The 20,809-nt window shown below is 43.7% G+C and overlaps 2 protein-coding genes across 7 annotated transcripts in view; both read left to right on the forward strand.

Moving 5' to 3' along the window:
* The first annotated feature begins 1,118 nt into the window (after positions 1-1,118).
* On the forward strand, positions 1,119-10,207 carry LOC103526197 (tumor necrosis factor receptor superfamily member 1B-like). Of its 3 annotated transcripts, XM_030463705.1 has the most exons (10): positions 1,119-1,213; positions 1,933-2,035; positions 4,214-4,342; positions 5,246-5,395; positions 6,243-6,336; positions 6,421-6,608; positions 7,184-7,258; positions 8,188-8,225; positions 8,896-9,166; positions 9,698-10,207. In XM_030463705.1, exons 1-10 carry the CDS (start codon positions 1,160-1,162, stop codon positions 9,928-9,930), a joined length of 1,335 nt encoding a protein of 444 aa, XP_030319565.1. In that variant the 5' UTR covers positions 1,119-1,159; the 3' UTR covers positions 9,931-10,207. The 3 variants fall into 3 exon arrangements, with proteins under 3 accessions (XP_030319565.1, XP_030319566.1, XP_030319567.1); XM_030463706.1 differs by lacking the exon at positions 7,184-7,258; XM_030463707.1 differs by lacking the exon at positions 5,246-5,395.
* Positions 10,208-12,438: 2,231 nt separating this feature from the next.
* VPS13D (vacuolar protein sorting 13 homolog D) overlaps positions 12,439-20,809 on the forward strand; it is a 90,326-nt gene continuing 81,955 nt past the window's right edge. For 3 of the 4 annotated variants that reach the window (XM_030463439.1, XM_030463440.1, XM_030463441.1), the window contains exons 1-10: positions 12,439-12,609; positions 15,114-15,284; positions 16,189-16,266; positions 16,388-16,578; positions 16,872-16,952; positions 17,398-17,514; positions 17,733-17,837; positions 18,172-18,342; positions 19,296-19,396; positions 19,684-19,852. In XM_030463439.1, the coding sequence (XP_030319299.1) occupies positions 15,188-15,284; positions 16,189-16,266; positions 16,388-16,578; positions 16,872-16,952; positions 17,398-17,514; positions 17,733-17,837; positions 18,172-18,342; positions 19,296-19,396; positions 19,684-19,852 (1,110 nt within the window). In that variant the 5' untranslated portion in view covers positions 12,439-12,609; positions 15,114-15,187. Of the gene's footprint in view, positions 12,610-12,750; positions 12,997-15,113; positions 15,285-16,188; positions 16,267-16,387; positions 16,579-16,871; positions 16,953-17,397; positions 17,515-17,732; positions 17,838-18,171; positions 18,343-19,295; positions 19,397-19,683; positions 19,853-20,809 lie in introns of those variants that run through there. The other variant, XM_030463438.1, reaches the window with a different exon arrangement.

Raw genomic sequence — 20,809 nt, forward strand, 5'->3', positions numbered from 1 at the left:
GTTTCATGCAGAAGGGAAGCTGCTCCTCATGCTCACACTGACATTTAGCTTGGCTGTCAGCATCACCACGTCAGATGTGTGAGGTGAAGAAGGAAACAGAATTAACATTTTTTGGTTTTACTTCCTGTTATTGTTCAAGGGAAGGTCAAGTCACCAAGCAGTGACATCAAACAGCAGTGCAAGGAAGAAGGAAAAACCTAGAACAAATCCTGCTCCCCCTTTTCTCATTGCCTGTCAGGACAGTCAATCGTTTTCCACTGCAGGCACTTCTTTCTAGAAAAACGTAGGAACTTTTGTTTCATTCTAGAGAACCTCAATTTGTGTATCCACAAGTGTGTATCCATGTTCACCTGGCTGGGGTTGTGAAGGGGTCATCTCTTCCTGACAGCTCATTTGGGGGGTTCAGCTCTGTGCAGAAGTGAATCTTTTTTACTGGGACAGCTTTCTAGAGGAATCATCTGCCTTGCAGCCTGCTATCGATGTGTTATCCTTGGATAGTTTAATGAGGGTAATCCCCGAATTAAATCTTACATGGATTTTAAGCCACAGCCACACTTCTCTTGTCTGATCTGTCAATGCTTCATTGATGATAATTTCAGCACATGGATCAGTCGCTGAACAAAACTACATTTGCAAGAGATCCGTTCCCAACTTAGGAAGCTATTAATCACCTGGAGTCCTTCCCCAGGACAGACCCGAATTCACGCCAAGGCCGCTTTGCGGGGCAGTGCGTGCGGGGGGTGCGGGCACACGGGGCAGAGGGGGTTCGGTGCCGGAATGCTGCAACCGGGAACTTCTCAGCTGGACCGCAGAGCTCCCTGTGCACACCCCGCAGGCTGCTCCGCACCGCGTATCCAGGAACTGCCCAGCGCCCCGCACCGCTCCTGCCCCTTGGCGATCCGCCCTGGGGCTCAGGGGGAACGGAGCCCCGGAGAGACAGGGAACCGGGAGCGGTGGCAGAGCCGGGAGCAGCCGCCTGCCCTGCCTCCGTCCTGTCCCGTCCCGTTCTTCCCCCACCCCTTGTCGTCCCCGTCCGCGTCCCCGTCCCCGTCTCGTCCCCTCCCGTCCCCGCCCCGTCCCCGCCCTGTCCCGTTCCCTCCCCGCCCCTCCTTGCCCCGCCTCGTCCCGTCCCGTCCCGCAGGGTCCTCACTCTGCGGGGATGGGGCCGCGCTGGGCGCTCCTGGCAGCGCTGCTCCGCGCCGCGGCCACCCGGGTGAGTGCGGGGCTGAGGGGGGGTCTGGGGATGAGGGGGGTGTCTGGGGTTGAGGGGGTGTCTGGGGTTGAGGGGATGTCTGGGGCTGAGGGGGGTGTCTGGGGATGAGGGGGGTGTCTGGGGATGAGGGGGTGTCTGGGGTTGAGGGGGGTGTCTGGGGTTGAGGGGGGGGGTCTGTGTTTCATTTGTATGAAGAACATTTGATGTAGTTCCTGCTCAGACTGCTTTGTTTGACAGCTTGAGTTTGAGGATAGTAACTGTAGGAAAATAGAATAGAGACCAATAGAAATGTAGAACGAGAGTTAGGGTTAAAATATGTGCTTAAATATCTTCATTTAAATGGCCTCCATAAGTAAAAGTCAATGTTATGTGAATGGTTTAAATGTATAGATAGATATTCACCCATTATATTCACATGTCTCATTGCTGTTACTGTTATAATACTAATCTAGCAGGAAACTCCTACACTTGCACTACCTAACGCTGGCTTTTTTCTTTTGAGTGAGTGTATTTTTCCTTTTGCAAACAGATGGCAGGTCTTCAAATATTTTGACACTTGTTCGTTGAAGTCACTGAGTTGTGGTGATCATTAGGAACTGAAAATGAAGTGTGACTGGTTAAAATTGCACTGATCTTTAAGTTTAGTTTATCTCTTTTGAATTTCTACTCCAGGGCCAGGATGGACTTGTGACTCATGATTTTCCTTTAATTTCTCCTAGGAATACTCATTGCCTTACACACCACATTCAGCACAATGCAAAGATCCCATCACTGAATTCTATGAAGAAAGACTTAATAAATGCTGCAGCCAGTGCCCTCCAGGTAGGCTAAAATTCAAACTCTTACTTTCCAGCACCAAATTCAGTCAATTTTCAAACGAGCTTCTTACATTTTGATTATTTATACATCTTAAGAGCGTGGAATTTTTGCTGTTGTCAAGCTGGGACTATAAATGCTGGGACTCATACACACCAGAAGGCTGTGCTGCCATTCAGAGAGACTTAGACAGGCTGGAGAGTTGGGCAGGGAGAAACATGATGAAATTCAACAAGGGGAAGTGTAGAGTTTTGCATTTGGGGAAGAACAACACGATGTCCCAGTATAGGTTGGGGGCTGACCTGCTGGAGAGCAGTGTAGGTGAAAGAGACCTGGGGGTCCTGGTAGACAAGAGGATGACCATGAGCCAGCAATGTGCCCTTGTGGCCAAGAAGGCCAATGGCATCCTGGGGTGCATTAGAAAGGGGGTGGTTAGTAGGTCAAGAGAGGTTCTCCTCCCCCTCTATTCTGCATTGGTGAGGCCACACCTGGAGTATTGTGTCCAGTTCTGGGCCCCTCAGTTCAAGAAGGACAGGGAAGTGCTTGAAAGAGTCCAGCGCAGAGCTACTAAGATGATGAAGGGAGTGGAACATCTCCCTTATGAGGAAAGGCTGAGGGAGCTGGGTCTCTTTAGTTTGGAGAAAAGGAGACTGAGGGGTGACCTCATCAATGTGTTCAAATATGTAAGGGGTGAGTGTCAGGGAGATGGAGTTAGGCTCTTCTCAGTGGTGACCAGTGATAGGACAAGGGGTAATGGGTGTAAATTGGAGCACAGGAGGTTCAAGTTGAATATTCAAAAACATTTTTTTCCTGTAAGGGTGACAGAGCCCTGGAACAGGCTGCCCAGGGGGGTCGTGGAGTCTCCTTCACTGGAGACATTCAAAACCCGCCTGGACACGTTCCTATGCGAAGTGCTCTAGGTGGCCCTGCTCTGGCAGGGGGGGTTGGACTAGATGATCTTTCGAGGTCCCTTCCAACCCCAAGGATTCTATGATTCTATGATTCTATGACTCTAGAAAGTACCTGTAAAATTGACACCCTGTCCATCAGAACTGGAAGTTAACCTGGCTGGGGGTTATCAGAGGGAGGCTGCTGAGCACAGCTCTCTGTGTTGTTCTGACTGATGGATTCTTAAGTCAACATTTGGAGGAGAGAGCAACAACTCACTAAGAGAATTACAGCAATGAGGCAGCACCTGTCAGGCTGAAGCCCACTAATAACAAATATGTTGTGAAACAGAGCATGGGGCAGAGCTTGGTTTCTGTACTTGGATAACTTCAGTGATGTGAGGGGCTTTCCACTGGAGAGGTTGATCCATAATTAAGGGAGTTTTGTTGGTTTCCACTGCAAATCAGACACTGCAGACCACCACAGCAAACATCTGCTTTCAGGTGTCCCACCTGACACTTCAGTAATATTTATTAGTAAGATTAGTTAGGCAGAGTTGTTGACTGCAGAAAGATGTGTGGGGTTTTTTTGGGGCCGTAATAATGCTGTTTGTGTATTTAAATAATCGAGGTTTTGCCATACATTGTCATCATATTATTGCATTAGACATAGCAAAAAATCTGCCTGTTTGTCTCACAATGTGCTGAGCAAACAAAATTTGTGTCCATAAATGCTGAGTTGCTGTCAGAGAGCTCTGGTAGGGGAAGCAGGAAATTGGTAGATGCTGAGGAAACCACAGTTGCTTGAGCTAACTGAAAATTTCTAGATAGATTTGTCAGGTTTCCCTTTTTAAAAACACACCAGATGAAAGAGGATAATTCACAGCTAAAACCTTTTTCCTTTGTGATGGGTACTGTTTGGCCTATTTCTCTTTAATTTTATTTTTTTCAGAAAAATTAACTTTGGGGAGCAAGTGGTGGGAAGTCTAAATTTTTTTTTATTATTATTATAAAGTGGAATTTTTAGCCATAATTTATCGAAATGTGAAGCTTAAATCATTATCAGGGTATGGAAGGCAGAATTTTAAGGTTCAGGTAAATACCTGGATAAGCAAAGTCTTTGGAAATAATATTTATGTCTCCACTCCAGGGCCCCATCTTTCAGAGAGCAGAGCTTCTCCAAGCAGCTTTCCCAGTGTTCCTGCTGCTTTCTGAGCCTGTTTTGCAGGATATTTCTGTCCAGGCTATGAGATGCTCTCTCTGTTTTTCTTTTCTGCTTGTTTTTTTTTCCCAACAGGTGAATACAAGGCAGAGAGCTGCAGTGCCAGTGCAGACACCAAGTGCAGCCCCTGCAGCCCTGACACCTACACAGCAATCTGGAACAGGTCTCCTCTGTGCTTTGCCTGTGCACCCCCCTGCAGGAAAGGTTGGTTTCAGGTATTAAAGAGGCATTTGTGACTTTAACACCTGCTCAGCAAGCGGCTTTGGTCTAACCCAGTCTTTTCTCCCAAGACAACTCATAAGAATTGGGGAAAAGAATCAGGGAAGGGTCTTGAGAAGGGAGTTTCAGACCCAACTTGGATAGTTGTATTTCTAGCATCCAGTCACTCCCCTGGATTCAGTTTGTCTGCTGAACTGACAGCACCAAACTCCAGCTGGGAAATTCCTTTCTTGGTTTTATTTCCTTGGCAAAGCAGTGCAGTCAGTGATGGCACACAGGTTCAGTATATAAATTAGTACATTGCACCAGCATCTGTGCACTGGTAGAACAGAGCAAATGCTTTACCAAATTCAGTCATGCTCTTGTCCATAATTTTTAATGGAAACTGGTGTACAAAATATTCTACTTGACTCACTGGCAAGTAGGTTTGAAGAATACAGTCTTTGGTCTCATCTAAACAGGTAATCTTACAAAGCTGGTTAGTTACACTATAAAAATGTCTGTAGTAAGGTCTGTGGTAACTTTAAATGCAGTTGTACAACCTTCATAGGCTACAGATTTTAGTATGGCCCCAGATGCTGCAGTGATGACCCCAGGTAATGCAGAGGGGCAGATTTATGGCTGTGAGACATCACAGCACATCTTCCAGGTACAGAGTGTCAAGAATGAATTCTACAGATGCAAATCTCTCCATTCCTAGAGAGAAAACTCTTCTGACAAGGTAGATGTTGGGGCAAATAACATTTATTTTATGACAATATACTAGCCAGAAGCTGTAAAATTGTTTTCAGTTTGTGGTAGGTGAACATCATATTTACTTGAAACTTTGCAGGCATAATTTTTAAGTGTTGCTAATGACATCTTGCTTTGTTCTTGTTTTAAAAACAGGATTTGTGCAGAATCAAACCTGCACTAGGTCCCAGGACAGAATCTGTAGCTGCCCACCCAATGAGTATTGCATCTTGAAAATAGATGATTACTGCAAAGTCTGTAGGTTGCACAGAAAATGTGGGAAAGGTTACAGAGTTTCCAGAAGAGGTAATTTAATTCTGAACACTCTACATGCAACATAGTTCTCCTGTATGAAGAGGGTTATTTTTATGTAATAATAGTCCATAAATATTTCTAAATCTGTCTCCAAGTCAGCAAATCCCAGGAATATTGTCTTTTAATTCCCTACAGTTATGCATTCTTTTTAGAGCAACCACTATCTTAGCAAGCAGGCCATCACTAGAGCAACAGGATCTTCAAGAGCCATATCCAGATGGACATGGTGCAGTCTGTAACTACCAGATATCACCAAATTCCTCAGCCCAACTCAGTCTTCCTTGGCTTTGCTCTGCCGTGTGATTTCCTCCCTAGAAGTGACTCGGATTCAAGACCATTTAATTTCTGCTTGAATCCTTGAAACAGGGCTTCAGGTTCCTTTCTGTTACCCTGCAGTTATGTCTTTATTAAACGGTGGAAGTCACCTCTCTGACAATGGAGCTGTCTCCAGGTTCTGAGTAGCATCCTCAGAGGTGGAGCCCTGGCTGTTTATAAGACACAAAGATACAGAACTCCAGCAGAACGTGGGAGGTGATCAGATTGTCCGGGCTGAGTGAGGAAGCTCAGTTTGGGCTGCAGTACCACGTTTTAACCTTTTGGGGGGGGTTTTAGTCTTTGAAAAAGCCTGGCTATCAAGGGCACGAAATGACCAGCCGGTTAATCTGGGGTGGGTTTGGGTTGGGTGCTTCAAATCATCTCCTTTGTGACAGGTAAAGACCCTGCATGTTGTGTCGTTCTGCATCACTTCCAGGATCTGTACCACAGATCCAGAGTATTCATTCTTGTTTCTCACCAAATGAGTAACTGCAGTGGTTTATTTTTGTTTCTTTGTCTCAAGGGACAGACAGCACAGACACTGAATGTAAACCTTGTCCTCCTGGAACTTTTTCACCTGAAGAATCCTACAAGACCAGCTGCAAACCACATCGAGTGTAAGCCAGTGATTCCCCCTGACACCAACCTTACCTCTGCATGGGGCTGCTTTCTTTCCTGACTCCTCATTTTGTCTCTTGCAGCTGTAATTCAGTGGCTGTTCCTGGGAACAGCATTCGGGACACAGTTTGCAATGAATCAGAAGCAGCACTTGCCACAGTTCTGCCTCACACTGCTCTGGACCTGCTCCTGACCCAAAGGACCAACAAACCTGAAATAGTAACTCGAGCTGTCATGTTAAACTCTGTACCTGACCTCTCTTACATCATTGGTGAGTTATTAATTCAGTTAAAGTAGTTTTTATCTGACTAGGAAGCAAGTTCACATTTAGCTCCCGTTTTCTTTCCAAGACCAATCACCTGTACCCAAGCAGAAGCTGAATTAATTCAACCTGATACTGCTTGTAATGAGCTGCATAGGATGTACTCACAGCTCTGTGCTACTCCAGTGCATTCTGCAGCCCTTGAGAGTCTGGAAAACTTTCTAGCATTCCAAGCATAGGTCTGTTCTTTCCTATTCACAGCCTACCCAGAAGGCATTTATGTTTAGGAGGGTTCTGGACTCGTATTTAACAAAACATTGATCTCATGGAGAGGTATCTTTGGTTTCTGATGCCAAAAATCTGTCCTCACTTTTCAGGACAGGGAAAGTAAATTTTATAAAGTGGTGGAGACTGAAATGAGATCTTGGTATCCAACAGGAGAGGCAAAAAACACAAACATCAGACACACCTGATACTTGTAAATTTAGCTTTGTAGCCAGGGACAGAAACTATGAAACTCTTTCTCATTAGATCCTTTGTCAGATCAGCCTTCTAAATAATTCATCTTTCTATTTTATTTTCAGGATCAGTAGCAGGACCACTGTTATTTGTCCTGATAATTGCTATTTTGGGGTATTGCTTAGTCTTGAAAAAAAAAGGTAAGATTCATGAGGTGAAAACAAGCGGATCTGTAAATACTGGAAAGTGTGGCACCTTATTTGTTACTAATTTGAGCCTGGTGGTTGAATGATGTTTGTGTCTCAGAAGATGATGGCTCTTTTTGAAGCTTTTCTCATGGCTGGTTATGGATGATGATAATGTATGAGTTAATATTTTTTTTCAAGGGGGCAAGGCAATGATTTACATGTTTCTGCCTCAGTAGTTGGCAACCTATAGCTTTAGGAAACCCTGAGGAGCTTTTGACACCATTCAGCACTGGGGGGAAATTGGCCAAAGGGTTCAGAGGTCAAGGGAAGAGAGACTAACAGCAAACTCATGTACATCAGCTTGGTCATCTCTGTTTTTCAGCTACAGAAAAAAAAATTAAAAAAAAAAAAACACGCCAGGAATTCTGTTTGCATTTAGAGTAAAAGCAGTTTTATTTAATTACTCTGGATGAAATTAATCTTAATAGAGGGGTACAGTGATGCAAATGCCCCATTCAAATCTTTCTTGTTCCTCAGATCATAGATATTGTTTAAACATACAACATCCCAGTGGAGCTGGACATCTGTACAACAGCTGTGCTCCTACTGGAGCTTACAAAATACTTGGTACCTCCTCACTTAGACATATTATCAAATGCTGAAGAGTCAGGACCATAGCTTATTGTTATCACTACATTTTCTCACTGACACTATGCTAGAATAGTTAATAATTATATGCTGACTGTCCTCTTTGCTTGCTGGCTAAACTTCAGTTACCTTGCAAAATTAATACAGTATAGCTTCCAACATCTGTAAACAGTGTGTAATAAGTATACTTTTGGAGTTCATTCCAGGAGCAGAGGGCTCAGACTGGTTAAGAGAGCAGCTTTTGCAACTGAAAGAACTTTAGGAGTTAATGAACTGTTTTTCCTTATTTTCAGCACTTGCATATTATCCACCAGCTACAGAAGCAGATTTGGTGAGTGTCCTTCCTTCCTTCCTTCCTTCCTTCCTTCCTTCCTTCCTTCCTTCCTTCCTTCCTTCCTTCCTTCCTTCCTTCCTTCCTTCCTTCCTTCCTTCCTTCCTTCCTTCCTCTTCCTTCCTTCCTTCCTTCCTTCCTTCCTCCTTCCTTCCTTCCTTCCCTTCCTTCCTTCCTTCCTTCCTTCCTTCCTTCCTTCCTTCCTTCCTTCCTTCCTTCCTTCCTTCCTTTCCACTTCCATCTTTTCTATGTCTTTAGAAGTTAAATTAGACACCACATGCTCTTGTCTAATTGCAAGCAGAAGGAAATTGCACAGCAGAAAGTCACCAGGGATGAGAAAGGGGTGGTTTGGCCCCCAGAGTGCAGGATGTACCTACATAATGTAACATCCTCAGTGTCTGTTAGGCTGTACTAGCGATCAAACCCTGGTGTGGTTCACAGAACCAGATTTCAGAGTCTTTGTTCCCCAGCTAATCACTGCAGTGCTGTAGGTGCCTCCCGGAGACAGGTTCATTCTGTTTAATGCCTAAAGACCTGGTAGGATTTTTACATGCAGCCATCCCTATGTAAATAGCAATTATCATAGCAGTTTCTTCAGCTGCCTAAGTACTGACCAGTTCTGTGTGGTGTTTTAAAAGTAATGGTTTGCATTTCTCTGCAAACGTTGCAGCCTTTTTCCCCTACAGAAAAGCAGTGTGACAAGAAAGTAAGAAACACAGGGCTGCAAAACTCCAGCAGCTCTGGACAGGAGAAGCAGAATCTCCTGGAAACTTCTGGGTCCAGCAGTAGCTCCCTGAATAACCCACCTGGGAACACAAGAGTCAGTGTAATAAGTAGCAAGAACAATGAAAAGAAAGAAGCAGAAGGATTTCAGCAGCCACATTCAGCTGCAGGAAGGTGTAAGCTTCACAGTGGGGACAGACACAACTCTGCAAGTTCAGGTAAGAAGGTATTGGAATGACCCAGAACCTCCTGAAATTGATTTTCAATTGTGAGTCTCTTTAGTAGAAGCTTAAATGGCAGGATAAAACCTGAGACTCATCTTCAGCAGAGAGTTTCACTTTGGAAAATAAAAAGTGATGGTTTTAAGTGGTCAGACATTAACAATAACAAGATTGTGATCAGTGGTGTGCAGGCTGGAGGCACCGGGGTGGTGCTTGGCTCTCACTCCCACTCTCAGGTAAGTGCCTAGGAGAGCAGTAAGAAAAAAACACTGCCAAAAGCAGCTGGAGTGGCAGCAGATGGGCAGGGAGCTGGCAGAGATCCAGGGCTTTGTATTCATTTTTACTGCTTGTTTATTCCTGGGGTGACACATGGATTTTATGGAACCCCAAGCCCCCTTGAAATGTTAACCAGCTTACCCAAATTGGCTGAAGCAGGAAGGTATTTAGTGCCTGGTTTTATGTTCAAGAAGTGCATAAAGAATCCAGCTGTCCTCTCCTGGGTTTCATTCTTTTCTGTTTATTTGACAGAACTTTCTGGTCCTGGAGGAACACAGGTGAATGTGACTTGTATCATTAAAGTGTGTGGTCCAGACTGCAGCTCCCAGTGCCCAGAGCAGACTCACTCAGCTGGCTCCATGGAGTATGGAAACACTCCCTCAACAGGGGAAAAGTTTCCTCTTTCAAAAGAAGAAAACCCCTTGAAAAAAGAAACTGAAATTCAGATCTCAGTGGAAAATGAGGACAATTCAATTCAAGAGTGACTTCCAGAAGAAAAGAAGTTTCCTCTGGGTACTCAAGATCTGGGGCTGAAAACCAGTTAAAGGGAGTTACAGATGGTGTGCTCACTGACTGATGAAATGAAGCATACAACCTCCTGTCTTCTAAAATAAATACTATGTTGGATGTAGCATTCTACACAGACTTGAAATTTCAAATATTTCAATACTTTTGAGGTTTTTCACCTCTTCTGTCAGCTTTGAGAGCTGAAGGATGATATTGGCAGCTTAAAAAAAATTGAATTATTTTTCTTTTAAACATAATGGCCAACTCCTCCCTTTCTTCTGTGATACCTTAGCAGGACCTTCACCAGACTTGAAAAGGAAAATTCTAACTGTACCATTTTTTTGTTGTTGTTGATAATTTGGCTTCAGATATGCTACTTGTCAAGAGCATGGCTGTGACCAGCACTTGTAAGAAACTGCAGTTAAATTATCCATTTAATTTGAAAACTACTGCATTCAGCTTCCTATTCCAGATCTTCATGGACATACTTCCCCTCATCCTCCTGGATATTTCTTTTATTATCACAGTTTTCTTTTGCTTGTTACTGGACCAAACTTCTCAAATCAACTTGAAGTACATCAAGGAATGAAATCTTCCACAGTATTTTTCTTACTAGATTACAAGTACTATGTGTAATCAGTAGTGTTTCATTAGGTGTACATAGTTTACTTTAGAGAAGAAAACCTAGTTTAAATAGTTATCTTGGAGTAGAAAGTAAGTTCCTTTTATTGACAGCTCTAAAGTTTGTCATCTTTATGTCATGACTGACTTAATTACATTTCCCTGACTGATTCTGACCTTGTTTTTGAGGTTAACCATAAACCCAAAGTATTTTTCTCTATGTTGTAGTGACTGCTGGAGAAGATTCGTGTGAGCTTGTGTCAGACAGCTCCTGCCCACTGACCTCCTGAGGGCTGCACAGTCTCATCTGCCAAAAGTCAAACCTCAGAACCAGAAAATCCTGTTCTCTCACACTTCTTCCTTGATGCTGAGTGTCCCGCCAGCTGTTACAGAAAATTAGTAGATGTTTTCCTTGAACGAAGCTGGGAGTCTTTTGGTTGTGGATTTTTAGGATCCCATAATTATATTTTGCATCTGTGACCTCACCACCAATTGTGGTGTCTGCTCCACCAGGATTTGCAGTCTGGTGATGGAATTACATGACTGAAGTCATGCAGCAGGCACAGCAATTTTATTTTATGCCATAAAACGAACTGTTGGGCTAGATGATGACTCTTCTTCCTTCCAACCAAACCCTCCTGTTCTACCTCCAGAGAAAATAAATGCAGTTGTCATTTCTAAGGCCTTGGCCTGAAAAAGGTTATTTTTGTCATAGCATTTATTCTCCAGCTACAGAGGAGATACAGATAATGAAATACAAATGTTAAACTTCCACAAAACCCTGAGGTTTACTAACAGCACTTCTGGAGCTGAGACCAAAGGTCTCCCCGACCTTCTACAGACAGGTCTTGTCTTCTGCTGGCAACAAACCTTCTCCAGCTGTATCATAAACTTGTACTTTAAAGTCATTTTCAGAAAAGACTTTTGAAAACGGGCACACTGGAACTGTTATAAAAATGAAGGGTTTGGCCAAAAAAATAACCCCTAATTTTATACAGCAGTTTGAACCCCTTGGCACTGTACTATTTCCAGGTCTTTGTCAGCTCCCAGGATTGGGATCCCATGGAAGAAACAACGAAAGATCCTGAAAGTTTTTAAGATGTCGAAATGGAGGTTTCTATAAACCCACACCTTGCGGGTGTGGATTTATTGGGCGTTCAGTTTATGAAGCTGTGTGACAGGAGGCAAATTCAGGTTTTACACTGAAATCGAAAAAAAAAAACAACAACGTGCTTGCATTTGCTTATAAAAAGTAAAAAAAAACCACAAGCCTCCATGTTTATAACTCTATGTCCTGTATGTCTTCTCCATCTTCCTGGCCTCTCCAGGAAAATACATGGAACCTCTGACGCATTTAAGAGCCAAAACACTGCTGACCGCCTTGACGCGCAAGGACAGCGGCTGACACACCCTGGGTGACGTCCCGGTTCGGTTCGGTCCGCTCTGCCCGCCCTGCCCTGAGGGGAGCTGCGGGCAGACCCTTCCGGGAGGCGCTAACGGGAGCGGCCGGACCCGGACCCAGATCCAGACCCAGATCCAGACCCGCCTCTCCCAGTCTCGCCTCTCCCGGTCCCGCCTATCCCGGTCCCGCCTATCCCGGTCCCGCCTATCCCGGTCCCTCTTATCCCGGTCCCGCCTCTCCCGGTCCCTCTTATCCCGGTCCCTCTTATCCCGGTCCCGCCTCTCCCGGTCCCTCTTATCCCGGTCCCTCTTATCCCGGTCCCGCCTCTCCCGGTCCCTCTTATCCCGGTCCCTCTTATCCCGGTCCCTCTTATCCCGGTCCCGCCTCTCCCGGTCCCGCCTCTCCCGGCCCCGCCTCTCCCGGCCCCGCCCCTCCCGGCCCCGCCCCTCCCAGCCCCGCCCCTCCCGGTCCCGCCCGTCCCTCAGCTCCGCCTCAGGGAGCCGCGGGCCGGCGCACATCGATAGCTCTGCGCTCCCTGCCCAGGCCTCCCGCCGTCGCTTGTCTCGGGGTCGATCGCCGCGCGTCCCGCCCGCCCCCCGCACCTCCCGAGGAGCCGGGTGTGAGGAGAACCCAGGTGGGTACCGGCGGCGCTGCGGTACCGGCGGGCCTGGGCCCCGCTGTCCTTTTCTCCTGCGTCAGCCTTCGCTCCCCACTCACTCGATCGCGGCTGCATGGCGCCGGCCCGGCCCGGGGGCCCCTCCCTGCCTCACGCCCCTTGCCGGGCTCCGCCTCGCCGGTCCGGTCCCGAAAGGGGAGAGAGGCAGCCGCGTCCTCGCTTGTTTCTTCTCCTCGGGGTCTTGGCAGGTTCCCCCGGGCCGGGCTCTGCTCGCTGTCTCCGCCCTCAGCCCCGCGGCCGGGCCTGGAGGGGTCTCCTCAGGAGCCGTCTCCTCAGGAGCTCTCCCCGCCTGTCCCCGGCCTCTCCCCGGCTTCCTCAGGGATCTCTGGGGCCGCCTCAGGCAAGGTGACCTTTTGCTTTGACTCTGACAGGCGCTGTGTGCCAACAGGTCTCCCGTGCCTGTCCTCCCCGCCGTGTGTTTGCTTGCGTGGAAGGGGAGAGGGTGAGCTGTCTTCCCCAGGGCTCCTCCCCGACCTTTTTCGTGTCTGAGCGGGCGCTGAGTGCAATAAATGTCCCTCAGCACCTTGCTCTGACAGGAGACATCACCCCTGATCCCTCCCCCCCTGACCCTCAGCTGCCTCTGTCCCCGCTTCTCCAGGGCCTTTCACGGCTTCCCTGTTGGACAAATGACGTCTTTTTTCCAGAAAAAGTGAGGCAGATTTGCGTGAGGTCCTGGTTTGGACTTTGATTCTCATCCTGATAAGGGCTTAGTGTTGCTTTTCTGTTAAGGAAATAAATCCACTGTCACAGAAATGAAGTGCTGTGGGCTTCTCTCCAGTGGCACGGCAGTGGACTGTAAAGTGACAATGTAAAAGCCTTAAAACAGGAAAGATTCCTAAATAGTTATTTGTGTTAAGGTTGAGGAGGTGTTTTATTTTAATTACAGTTCTTATCATGACTTTTGGCATGAAGTTGTTCGTGCACAGGAGGTTTTCAGTCACTGGGATGCTAACCAGTTCTGTGCTTCTGAAGTTTTTGTCAAGATCTCTCCTCAGATTTGGCTCCTAACACTGTAAATTTCTGCCTTTATTATTTTTTAAGAGTAATGGGATGACGATTGCTCTATTTGCTCTTATTTGAACCTCAGCTTTCCTGTCAACTTCATTAGAATAAAAACCTGTGATACAAAGTGTTGGTCCCGTGTATATGAATGCTTGGTCTCTATTCTGTGGGATAAAACAATTGTTTTGGGAAAACGTTGGGAAATTTTACCAGGATAAAAATGTTAAATATGTCTAAGGTGACGAAATGCTTTATTTGTATGTAACTTCCCTCTGTTATTTATGATGTTTGTGTTTCATTCCATGTGACAGGATAGTTTCACTTTTCAGCCTGTAGAAAAAGCATTTCATTATTTACTTAATTCTGGTTATAGGACTTAGCTGCATTAGCAAAATATTTTTTTTCGCTGCCTTTTTTTAAAGGAAAAAAAGTCTTAAATGTGGTGGCCCCAAATTAAACCAAATTTCCTTATGGGAAACTTCTGAATTTTAATGTCAAATTTTGAATGAAACTCTTGAAGCCATTATTTTTTTCTCTTGTCAGATGCCAGTAAGTCTGACATACCCTGCCTTTAAGCTCAGTAGAACTCCATCACGTACACTTGTTTCCTACAAACAGGACTGATGCATTTACTCTCTTCCAGCCACAAGATGTGCATGCTTTTTTCCTTACTCTAACAACATGGTTGTAATAATGCCCTTGCAGAACCTAATGGGAGTTTTGCAATTCACTGGTTAACAACTTGAACAGGGACTTTTCATGGTCTGATTGCCACTCAAGTGGAAATAGAAATGGTTGGAGAAGGTTATGAAGGGGAATGTTTGCTTGTGGGAGCAGAGCTGCTTCCCTGCTGTAGCATTATTTCCCTCCTGGATGCAGTAATCTATGGTATCACTTTGAAAGCCTGTTAGAGTAACTGTTGGTGAGCTATTTATGGGACTTATATCTGATTACCTCCCACATGTACACTCCTCCCAAAAAAAAAGAGGTTTGAGCAGGGTGAGTTGTTTCACAGATATCATACAAGAATTCTACAGAAATGCAGCCAGGGGTGCTGGGCTGTCAGGTTAGACCAGGCTTCCAAAACCAGAGTGCTGGCAATTTGAATGAAAAGTTGGCAGTAGAAGGTGCAAAACTACTTCAGATTAATGTCACTTTTTGGTCTTCACTTTGCTGGAAGAGAATTGTAGATTGGACCTGTTGATTATTGCAACAAAATGTTGGGTTTTTGATTAGAAGAACGATGGAAAAATGAACTTAATTTGCAACTGTGAGTGGTCTGGAATCAAAGTCCTATATAGAAGTCTGAGTTGAGACTTAAGCGTTTTTAGAGGTAGAAACCAAGGTTGGTGTTTTTACTGGTTTTTAGATTAATTACAGTGAGACTGAAGGGATGGGCAATTTCAGTCTGCTGAGAGTGTATTTCAGACAGTCATATTCTTCATGTTTTTTTCTTTCAGAGCAAGAGTGTAATTATGGAACAGAGATCCAGAAAATGACAGAAAAGCATTAGTTGCTCTCTTCTAGGACAGTCATGTTGGAAGGATTGGTAGCCTGGGTCCTCAACACCTATTTGGGCAAATATGTCAATAACCTGAACACTGACCAACTTTCAGTTGCTCTTCTAAAGGGTGAGGCTTTGGAGTATGTTCTGTAGTGTATTCATACTATGATTTAAAAAAAATAATATTACCTTTTCATAATAATTGGAAGGTGGAATAGAAGAAGGATCACTTAATATTGGTTTTAATGTTTATATGAACTGTTTTTAATACAGAGTTTTGTGCTAGCATTTTACAGTCAATAGTAAGTTCTCTTGTGTTCCTTTCTTTGTTGCTTTTAATCAACACTGCTAAACCAATTTGTATGAAACTTTTAAAAGTATGGTTAGTATATTTTATCAGTATATTTAATTTATGTAATATCTGAGTGATGTTTCTCTTTAGTACTATTCCCTGTTGAGGGAGTGTGGCAGGAGATGTTCTGAAAGCTTTACCTCTCTTGGTTTGGTATAGTAGTTATTCTTCTGTAATTAAGACTTCTGATTTCTTTCATATCATGCTCGTGAGTCTTGTACTTTTACAGAGTCCACAAATCATAACTTTCTAATTTACCTTCTGCTGCTGTTGTTTGGTCTCTCTGTAGATAGTTTTTTGAAGTGCTTCAAAACATATTTGTGCATTCTTTTTGTAACATAAAGAAAAAACTTGGAAGTACCTTTTTTTGAAAGACAATGAGGAGAAGCTTTCTCCTTGGTTACAGCAAAGTTCAGATGTAAAACCTTGCAGATCTTAGCTTCTAGATGACTTCCTCAAATAGTCTGAGCAGGTGGCATCAGAAAATTACCTAGTATATTAAATAACCATTTCAGTTAGTTGTAGCACAACTTGAAGCCATAGTTTGTCTGTTCTCATAAAATGCCTTTTTTTTTTCCTTCAAAACATGATGCTAGTCATTTCAGGCTTATAATGTTCAAGTTGGCATTCTTTAACATAAATTTGCTTACTGAATTGTTTTTTTTTCTGGTCTGTACAGGTGCTGTTGAATTGGAAAACTTGCCACTAAAGAAAGATGCCTTGAAGGAACTGGAATTACCATTTGAAGTAAAGGCAGGTTTGTATTTTGCTTGTGTGTGCAGGACAAAGGTTTATAAGCAGGTTTATTTCAGGTTTTCCACGGGTGATCAAGTGTGTTTCCACAGGAATCTGATGGTATCTCTGGTTTTTATATCTAGGTTTCATTGGCAAAATAACACTGCAGATCCCTTTTTATCGCCCACATGTGGATCCATGGGTGATATCTGTCTCAAAACTGCACGTAATTGGTGCACTGGAGAAAAAAGAAGATTTTGATGAGGAAAGGGAGAAGTTGAAAGAAAGAGAACACAAGAAAGCCCTTCTTCTAGCACTTGAAGAAAAATGGAAGGTGAGTCACACTTGTCTTTCGTGGTGAATAAATAAATAGCTATGGTAGATGGATCACATTTAAGCTTCCTAACAAGTAGGAGAACAAATGTATAGGAAACTAAGCTAGAATTTTTGATTTATAGTGCAATTTCTGCCCCACCCCTCTGATGTGGTTTTTCCCGCCTATGTTGGATACTGAAACCACCCTTTTTTCCTGTTCCCTGTTAGCAGTCATTTCAGTGTAACAAAGTATTTGGTTTCCTACCTGATGTTTCTGTTTTGATTAATGTTTATCCCTATTTTCTCTTTTAGAAAGAACGACAACAGAAAGGGGAATCTTACTGGTACTCAGTTACTGCATCTGTGGTCACAAGAATTGTAGAAAACATTGAAGTAAGCCTTTGCATTTAGAGCTTTTCCCACTTGCTAAGAGTAACCTGTGTGCACTCTGCTTCACAGGGTGTAGTCCTCAGAGAAGAGATGTGTAAATCAAAGGTAGATATTTGGCAGAGGACAGGCCCTTTTCAGGCTGAACCTTCACAACTTGGGGCTTAAGTCAGGACACATACACTGTCTTGTGAAAGTGGGTAGTTGTTTTGGAAAGAAGGGCAGAGACTTTGGTGGTATCTGGGGAGAAAATAGGAGCAGAGAATAAAAAAAACAGAAGTGAGGAATGGGATTTAACAGGGGTCTAAATAACTGCCAGAAATCTGTTGGAGAATTGCAGAAAATAAATGCCACATTGCTTCAGTGTTAGTGAATATTACTGCTGTCCACTCTAAGGATGTAAACAGTTGCCTTTAGTAATGTCTTTTTTTTTTTTTTTTTTCCTATCTAGTTAAAAATCCAAGATGTCCATTTGAGGTTTGAGGATGGTGTCACAAATCCCTTGCAGCCATTTGCTTTTGGCGTATGCATCAAAAATGTATCCATGCAAAATGCAGTGTTTGAACCAGTAAGTGTAACCCTGTGTGCAGGGCCTCAGGGCAGCTGTGCTGCTGTGTTTTATGGTGCTAATCAATATTTAGTACAATGTATGGCATTTTAATAATACTCTGGTTATTGTAATAAATTGATTGTGGGCATTTCATGTTGCCTATTGAATATGTAGGGCTGAAAACTCCGTGGCACGTGGGGTGTGACCTTGACATTATTTGAGTTTTTCTGCTTCAGGTTGAGAAGCGGATGAGGAAAAAGCAGCTGGATGTTGCTGACTTCAGTGTTTATTGGGATACCAACTGCACCTTGTTGGGTGACCTGCCTCCTGGCCAGCTACAGGTGTGAGAGAGACTTTACATATGAAAGAGAGATTGTTGTTGTTGTTGTTGGTCTTCTATCTGTATTGCAGACACAGCTGACTCTGGAATTTCATGGATTTGGTGCTTTTAAGAGCAACAGAAGTTTATGGGTTCATGCTGTTACCATAGGACATGTGCAGCCCATGCTGTGCTTAAAATACCTTGTTTTGCTCTTGAAGAGAGAGCGTGTTTAAGAGTTGTTTCTTTCATGGACTGTCATGCTAATAAAGTCTATTTTAGTATATGAAACCTTTGTATATTAATGAATGTTGTGGATTCATTTCTTAGGGAATAAATCTGTTTGTAATCCACAGGAAGCGATGGATAAAAGTATGGAAAGTCGTGACCACAATTACATCATGGAACCTGTTTGCACTTCTGCTCTTCTGAAGAGAAATTGTTCTAAGAAGCCCTTGAGGTCACGCCAGAGTCCACGACTTGAGTGTGATATTCAGTTTGAGACTATACCCTTGAAGCTTTCACAGGTAAACACCAACCACACTCATTTAACTCATTTCAGCCCCTGAAACAGAGTCTCTTGAGAAGCAGGGAAAATGAGGCCATCACAAACTGTTTGTTGTCTGAGACTGTCTCTAGTCTGAGCCAGGCAGGCTTCAAGTAGCTATGTGCTGGATTGCCCACTGCTTCATCATCAGTTTCTAATAAGATAACAGAATCAGGAAGATACAGCTTTGCTTTTTGGTTATCACACTGCCTACAAATCCAAATCTGTAGTTTGACATAGTGTGTTTTTTACTTCCTATACACTACAACTGGTGTTTATATGTCAGTGCTTCTGAAGATTCTGCTGCTAAAGCCATCCTAAATTATTTATCACTGAGAAAACAGTTGCTGATTCAAGCAGTGGATTACCTGTAGAGGTCACAAAACTGGTAGTTTTTGTAACAGCTTAAATGCAAGTGATGTAGCATAAAATAATACTTTCTTAAAGATTTTGTTTTAGAGGCAACTGAAAGGGTTATACTAAAGAAGTTTGTTTCAACACCGAGAGTTCCAAATTATTTTATTATTTTACTGCAACTGATTGTTCCAAAAAAAAAAAAAAAACCAAGTTCTTTTTTATTTACAGTAGTGACAGGAGGAATGGACATCACAGAATCCCAGACTGGTTATGGTTGTTAGGGACTTTAAAACTCAGCCAGTTTGCTCCAAGCTTCACCCAGCCTGGCCTTGGACACTGCCAGGAACAGGGCAGCCACAGCTCCTCCTGGGCCAGGCTCTCACCAGCCTCATCATGGAGAATTTCATCCCTAAATCTGCTACAGAATGTGCTAAAGTGGCTGATCCTAGGTTGATAGTCAGCCATGGAAGGAGTTAAACTAAGCCTAGGGTTGTTCTTGTGTTTGTTTTAATGCTGCTTTGCTTTGGAAGGCACTCCCAGATTGCCTAATTGATCTGTGTAATGTTTCATTAAAAGATGCAGTACCAGCAGATCATGGGATTTTTAAAGGAATTGGCTAGAAAGGAACGACAGCTGAAATTCAGGAAGTGGAGACCAAAGGTTACAGTAACAGAGAAGTAAGTATGAGAGAAGAAGTCTGCATGGCTGGTGGTGTTAGTTAAAAACCATACTGGGGAGACTGGAATGAAGACAAATATAAAAAGCTAGAAAACAGGAAAACAGTCATTTATTAGAGTTTGTAATACTGGTCACCTGGGTGAGCAACCACCCTCTTTTTTTCCCTGAACCTCTTTTGGACATTTCACCAGTTAGACATACACTTGTTTTTGGTTTTTTATAAATATTGCTAATACAGTAAGTTGAAATGTTAAATGCTAATGCAATAAACTTAAAACTGTTTCAGCTGCAGGGAGTGGTGGATCTTTGCTCTGAATGCCAACATTGCAGAGATCAGGGAGCAGAGACAACGCTCCTCCTGGGGCTTTGCCTTGCATCGGGCCCGAGATGCAGTCTCTTACACTGACATGTATTACAGCAAGCTGAAAGGGGAGCCACTGTCTACTACAGAGCAGGTATTTAGATTTCCTACAGTACTGATGAATCAGCTGATATGTGATTTGTTCAATCTTCTCAAATTTTAAACCCAGCCTGGCTGAGTAACGTCTCCAGTTTTACTGCAGCACGTTTCCAGTTCACAGTCTGTCTTCTGACCACAACTTGAGGCCTGGGTTTGTGGGAGGTGTGTGTGCAGCAGGGTTCTTGTGCTTTTGTTTCACTCTGCAAAAAGCTTTTTTGAACTGTGACTGGTTTTCATCAAAAATAGCATTAACTCTTATGTCAAGCTGTAACATGCTTTCTTAACTCATCTTCTCTATAGACTCAAATGTATTTAAGTAAGAGAATGTGTCAGGTCACCCACATGGTTGGGTAGGTACTGTGGGGAAAGTTGTGTTTGGGGGTGCTTTGTGGTTTCATTATTTTTTCACAGTTGTATTTAGAATGAAGAACTTAGAGGCCAAGTGTCCCTAATGAACTGTGACCTTCTTTAGAAAGAAAGAAACCCTCTGAATAGCTGCTTTTTGTCTTTAGATGTATTGGGACTTCTTTGTTAAATCCATTCAGGGCAGCATGTACCTCACCTGTCTTAACTACAGGTGTGATTCTACTGACACACTTGAGTCATGTGTGCTCTTGTGTTCTTTAGACATGAGCTGTAGGAGTAGGTCAGTGTGCTGGAAATTCTGAAGTATCTGGCAATCTAGCTCATGTTGTCTTCAGCAGACCTGTGAAATCTAACAAGGGCAGTGCCATTGGACTAGAAAAATGTCTTTTGCTTTCTTGTTCTGGGTGAATTATAAGCTTTCACAAACATCTTAATTAGTACAGGGAAGACAACATGTCTGTGCAACTGAACAGGACTGCTACCTCGTCCTGATTTATCCAGTTAATTTGTTCTGTGAATCCCTAACTCATTCAGTGCAGATGTTTGATATATTTGTGAACAAGATGTTATACTCTTAGTGCAGTTA

The sequence above is a fragment of the Calypte anna genome, chromosome 21 (genome assembly GCF_003957555.1).
Source record: "Calypte anna isolate BGI_N300 chromosome 21, bCalAnn1_v1.p, whole genome shotgun sequence".
In the NCBI taxonomy this organism is placed as follows: Eukaryota; Metazoa; Chordata; class Aves; order Apodiformes; family Trochilidae; genus Calypte; species Calypte anna.

Bases quoted from the DNA above. Each gene is read 5' to 3' on its own strand.
- LOC103526197 (XM_030463705.1), top strand. From the start codon at position 1,160: ATGGGGCCGCGCTGGGCGCTCCTGGCAGCGCTGCTCCGCGCCGCGGCC. The intron at 5,396-6,242 runs GTAATTTAATTC...CTTTGTCTCAAG, and splicing joins TTACAGAGTTTCCAGAAGAG to GGACAGACAGCACAGACACT. The intron at 9,167-9,697 runs GTAAGAAGGTAT...TTTATTTGACAG, and splicing joins ACACAACTCTGCAAGTTCAG to AACTTTCTGGTCCTGGAGGA.